The following is a 6132-nucleotide window of genomic DNA, read 5'->3' on the forward strand; positions in this document are numbered from 1 at the left end:
GCACCCGGCACATGATGTGCTTTGAGAGAGAGCAGGTGATGGTCTGCCCACAGCCAAATTTTCTTTGCTACACTCAGAAGGGCTGGGGATCTGACTCCACCCTGGCGATTCACATACGCCACCAGTGTAGCTGTCTTATAGAAATAGGGCGTCAGACTGTGAGAGTTGGAGAGAGAGGTGAAGCAGGACGTTGTGAATTGCTTTCAACACTAGCCAGTTGATGTGTCTGAACACTGGTCTGTTCCAGACACTGCTGGCGTAGGTCTAACCCGAGGTGCCTCCCCAACCTGTCAGAGATGCGTCTGTGAACACCCAAGTGTAATGAAGGACGCAACCTAATGGAACTCTCCTTCTGAGGTTGGTTAGAGAGTTCCAAAAAATTTGATGTCCTGCATAACCAGGAGCAGGAAGGCTCACTTTTCGACCTCGGCCCCGTCTACCTAGAGACGACCAAACCATCTCTGGAGATCCCTCATATGCAGCAAGCCCAGCCACACTGCCGTGTGAGCTGCTGCCACGAGCCCCAAGAGGGACATAACAGCGCCTGCTACCGTCCTTCTTTCTTGTTTTTTACATGACGCCTAGCTTCCAGGAACTGTGTTGTCAGTCGGAGAATGGGCTGGATACAGGGCTGGCCGTTGACGAAAGTAAGTAAGTAAGTAATTTTTATTCGTATAGAGCTTTTCCAGACCATCACACATCACACGAGTCGCATCTCCATCTCCTGAACCAACAGCGCATGTACTCGAGCTGGATTCACTAGAACCCCCACTCTTGTACATAAAATCCGGCTCTGTGGGAGAAACGCGTGAGCGCACGTGAGAAACCTCAGATGTGTCACCGTGTCCAGCACATTCTCAAGCTCTGCTGGTGGTCCTGACCTGCTCGCTCGTGAGATCCGACCGCCACGCACCTCTCCAACTGCCTGACCAGCAGGGGCGGTAGCTCCTCGCCCTCGTCTGGTCTTGGAACGGCGGGAAAAAACTTTTTTTAATAAGATGTTTGCATCCTTTTTACAAAATGTGTTACCAGTAGAAAACAGTGAATGCATTCTGATGGGAAGTTGGTGGAGACATTCTACGTGTGATTAAAAACGTGAATGTGGCTGCAGAGTAAAGAGGTATCGAGTGTTAGTCAAATTAAACAATTTTTATTTGCAGAGAAGTGAGACGTGATAATACAAAAAAAAAGTTTTAGCCTCCTAGGCTCTGCTAACAGTCCTTCTTGCCATCGTTGTCGCAGCTCTTGGCAAGTTCATTAAGCTTTCTCAGAGATGCGGCACGGCCTCGAGGATAAACCAATAGCGAAGCAGTTAGAGGCCGGGGCACCAAATGATGTAGAACCTGAACATGTCTCTTTAACAGCTAACATGGTATGAAGCATCCAGAAGCCATGGAAGCTGCCAACAAGGAAGTGAATGACATCGTGAATCAATCTGGACAGAAGGTTCGTGCAGATGTTCCCATTATAGACGGGACCCGAGAAATTCTGATAAAGGCAAACAATCCAGAGAGAGGTCCATTTTTGGTTCAAACTCTAATATTTTAAACTAAGTAATGTTTTGTTAAATTGACCTTAAGTGAGTGTTAGATTTAAGATTTGAGTTGAAGTATGAAAGTCTTCTTAGATTACTTGAAATATCGTTCTTATTGTAGTCTTTAATTTTCTTGTTGCATTACACTTTCATTTTTAATTTGATTTTGCTTCTATATAATTCACATCTATGTTTTGTCTCTACTCAGTGGTGCTTTAGTAGGATTGCCATTTTGGACACAGCAGTTAGAATCCCAGCTGTCTTTTTTATAACTTACCCAGAGATTTGACTTATGCTGATTTCATTTATATTGTGCATCTAGAAATAAAAAGCACAACCAGAATGAAGAAATAATACATGATTATTTAATTTGTGTTTTATACCATGTGAGTTCTGGGGATGGGCAGTGTTGTAGATGAGGAACATGGGTCGTGGTCAAAACAATGACCTCAAACGTGATTTATGGCACTTTTCGTAAATTAACCCAACCAGCTGAGAACAACAAAGATCTGGTCATTGACCGAAGCACCAAATATTAAAATATCATTACATGATCAAACATTTAATTCCTTTTTTTAATGTTAACAGTGAATGCATTCTGATGGGAAGTTGGTGGAGACATTATATGTGTGATTAAAAAAGTAAATGTGGCTGCAGAGTTAAGAGGTATCGAGTGTTAGTCAAATTGAACAATTTTTATTTGCAGGGGAAGTGAGATGTGCCAATAAAAAAAATGTTATAGCCTCCTTGCTGCAGGATGTGTTGAATGATGGAAAACAGGACGAGTAGATCAGTATAAAAAGTCAAGTTTTTCAACTCGGAGTCAAACATGGAGGCTCTGCTAACAGTCCTTCTTGTCATCACTGTCGCAGCTCTTGGTGGTTTGTACCTGTTGGGAGTTTTCCGGCAGCAACGTTCCGGAGAGCCTCCTCTGGACAAGGGGCTGTTTCCATGGTTGGGTCATGTTCTGGAGTTTCGCAGAAAAACGCTTAAATTCCTAGAGAGGATGAAAGAAAAGCACGGTGATGTGTTCACGATACAGCTTGGCGGCCACTATGTGACTTTTCTTCAGGATCCGTTTTCTTTGGGGGCTTTCACAAAAGAGAGCAGAGAAAAATTGAATTTCAACAAGTTTGCTTCTCACCTGGTCCGTAGAGTATTTGACTACCAAGTGATGGAAGGTGATCATGACATCCTTATTCTATCCAGCAACAAGCATCTGAAAGGAGACGGACTGGAGGTCATGACTCAGGCTATGACAGCTAACCTGCAGAACCTGATGCTTCACAACATCAGATCTGAAGAGGACCAGAAAACCTGGATTGAAGATGGACTGTTCATGTACTGCTACAATGTTGTGTTCAGGGCTGGCTACCTGTCCCTGTATGGCAACAAAAGTGAAGGGAGTGAGGAAAAGGCTAAAGAGAAAGACAGAAGCGAATCAGAAGCTTTGTTCCATGAATTCAGGAAATACGACCAGCTCTTCCCCAACTTGGCTTATGGGATTCTGACCCCCCAGAAACGGTTGGAGGTACAAAGACTAATGGAAATCTTCTGGGACGCTTTGTCCTTGAGCAAGATCAGGTCCAAAGACAACATCAGTGGATGGGTTAAAGACATGTCTCAAGCCAAAGAGGAGAGGGGGATGAACGAAGACATGATCTCCAGATACATGTTCATGCTTCTCTGGGTGTCTCAGGGCAACACCGGTCCCTCTTCGTTCTGGCTCCTCCTCTACCTCATGAAGCATCCAGAAGCCATGGAAGCTGCCAAGAAGGAAGTGAATGACATTGTGAGTCAATCTGGACAGAAGGTTCGTGGAGATGGTCCTTTACTGGACGTGACTCGAGAAATGCTGATGAAGGCAACGATCCTAGACAGCATCATCGAAGAGACCCTCAGACTGACAACTGCTCCCCTCCTCACCAGGGCAGTGCTCCAGGACATGAGCATCAAGATGTCCGACGGTCGTGAATACCTGCTCCGTAAAGGTGACAGGATGGCAGTGTTCCCCTACATTGCTGTTCACATTGACCCAGAAATCCACCCTGACCCTCTCTCCTTCAAATACGATCGCTTTCTCAATCCAAACGGGAGCAAGAAAACCGACTTTTACAAAGGAGGAAAGAAAGTCAAGTATTACACCATGCCCTGGGGTGCTGGGATCGCCATGTGTCCAGGAAGGTTCTTTGCCACAAATGAGCTGAAACAGTTTGTTTTCCTTATGCTGGTCTACTTCGACTTCGAGTTGAACAATCCTGAGGAGAAGATCCCGGAATTTGATGTCCAACGATTCGGCTTCGGAACAATTCATCCTGAGAAAGACGTCCAGTTTCGGTACAAACTTAAATATTAAACTAAAATGTTTTAGACTTCAATTAGTTCAACTGATCTTGAGTGTCAGATTTGTTTTTAATTGACATTCAAGTAAAAAAGTAACGTCAGATTACCTTAAATACATTTTCCTATTTTAGTCTTTTGGTTCTTCTTGCTTTAAACTTTCATTCTTCATTTGATTTTACCTTGAGAATAAAGATCACATATTGTCTAAAGTACCTATAATCTCTGCACTTATTCTTTACATGGTGTCACTATAAAGATGTTAATGTATGTATTTATCACAAACAAACACTGGCACACGCGTGAAGTGAAAGATTGTCTTACTCAGCTGTACTTGTTTCAAACTGTCAATAAAGAGACGGCTTCTTAAAACATCTGGTGTCTTTTCTGATATCACACGTTACATTTATTTTTCAAAACTAATTTCTTAATCATCATTGTTATTTTAAATATATAACTGTTATTAGGGCACCTGTGGTGTGACTCTACACTCACAAAAATACATTTGGATGCCGGGTCAAAGGTTTCAGCCCTGCAGCCTGGCCACAGTCCTCTTGCTAATGTCCTTTAATATCCGTAGAGCACATGAACAATATGTATAAACTGTATCCATAATTATTAGGAAAGTCATGAGGTCAAACAATGTATCAATTGTTTGCAGAGAAGTGAGATGTGCCAAAACAAACCATTTTTTATAGCCTCCTTGCTGCAGGATGTGTTGAATGATGGGAAAACAGGACGAGTAGATCAGTATAAAAAGTCAAGTTTTTCAACTCGTAGTCAAACATGGAGGCTCTGCTAACAGTCCTTCTTGTCATCACTGTCGCAGCTCTTGGTGGTTTGTACCTGTTGGGAGTTTTACCGGAGAGCCTCCTCTGGACAAGGGGCTGTTTCCATGGTTGGGTCATGTTCTGGAGTTCTGTCGAAAAAACATTGAAATTCCTGGAGAGGATGAAAGAATGACAGTAATGTGTTTACGATACAGCTGGGCGAGCATTACGTGACATTTCTTCAAGATACATTTTCTTGGGGGGCTTTCACAAAAGGGGAAAAACATAGATTTCAACACATTTTCTGATCAATTGGTCTGTAGAGTGTATGACTTCCAAGTGGTAGAAGGTGATCTTAACAACCTAGTTCTGTCCAGCAACAACCACATGAAAGCTGATAACCTGAACATGTCTCTTTGACAGCTAACATGGTATGAAGCATCCAGAAGCTATGGAAGCTGCCGACAAGGAAGTGAATGACATCGTGAATCAATCTGGACAGAAGGTTCGTGCAGATGTTCCCATTATAGACGTGACCCGAGAAATTCTGATAAAGGCAAACAATCCCGAGAGAATTCCATTTTTGGTACAAACTAATATTTTAAACTAAGTAATGTTTCGTAGTGAAACTTGTTAAATTGACCTTAAGTGAGTGTCAGATTTAAGATTTGAGTTCAAGTAAGAAAGTCTTCTTAGATTACTTGAAATATCGTTCTTATTGTAGTCTTTAATTTTCTTGTTGCATTACACTTTCGTTTTTAATTCGATTTTGTTTCTATATTATTCACATCTATGTTTTGTCTCTACTCAGTGGTGCTTTAGTAGGATTGACATTTTGGACACAGCAGTTAGAATCCCAGCTGTCTTTCCTATAACTTACCCAGATATTTGACTTATGCTGATTTCATTTATATTGTGCATCTAGAAATAAAAAGCACAACCAGAATGAAGAAATAATACATGATTATTTAATTTGTGTTTTATACCATGTGAGTTCTGGGGATGGGCAGTGTTGTAGATGAGGAACATGGGTCGTGGTCAAAACAATGACCTCAAACGTGATTTATGGCACTTTTCATAAATAAACCCAACCAGCTGAGAACAACAAAGATCTGGTCATTGACCGAAGCACCAAATATTAAAATATCATTACATGATCAAACATTAAAATCCTTGTTTTAATAAGATCTTTGCTTTCTTTTTACAAAATGTTACCAGTAGAAAACAGTGAATGCATTCTGATGTGAAGTTGGTGGAGACATTATATGTGTGATTAAAAAAGTGAATGTGGCTGCAGAGTAATCAGAATCAGAATCCTTTATTTGTCCCGCGAGGGGAAATTCGGTTCAACAACAGCCAGAGCAATGTACCAAGAAAATAAAACACCCAGAAATAAAAAATAATAAAAAGAAAAAGAAATAAAATCTAAATAGAATAGAAAATAAATCTGCACTATATTATATATTCACAATCATATTTACAAAAATA

The 6132-nt window shown here is 41.4% G+C and overlaps 1 protein-coding gene across 1 annotated transcript; it reads left to right on the forward strand.

Annotated features, from left to right (window-relative positions):
• Positions 1-2363: 2363 nt before the first annotated feature.
• Positions 2364-3890, forward strand: LOC148064242 (5-beta-cholestane-3-alpha,7-alpha-diol 12-alpha-hydroxylase-like). The gene has a single exon (XM_087810415.1). It carries the CDS (start codon positions 2364-2366, stop codon positions 3888-3890), a length of 1527 nt encoding a protein of 508 aa, XP_087666541.1.
• The last annotated feature ends 2242 nt before the right edge of the window (positions 3891-6132 follow it).

This window comes from Callionymus lyra, chromosome 16 (assembly GCF_982586985.1).
Source record: "Callionymus lyra chromosome 16, fCalLyr1.hap1.1, whole genome shotgun sequence".
Classification (NCBI taxonomy): domain Eukaryota; kingdom Metazoa; phylum Chordata; class Actinopteri; order Syngnathiformes; family Callionymidae; genus Callionymus; species Callionymus lyra.

Bases quoted from the DNA above. Each gene is read 5' to 3' on its own strand.
- LOC148064242 (XM_087810415.1), top strand. From the start codon at position 2,364: ATGGAGGCTCTGCTAACAGTCCTTCTTGTCATCACTGTCGCAGCTCTT.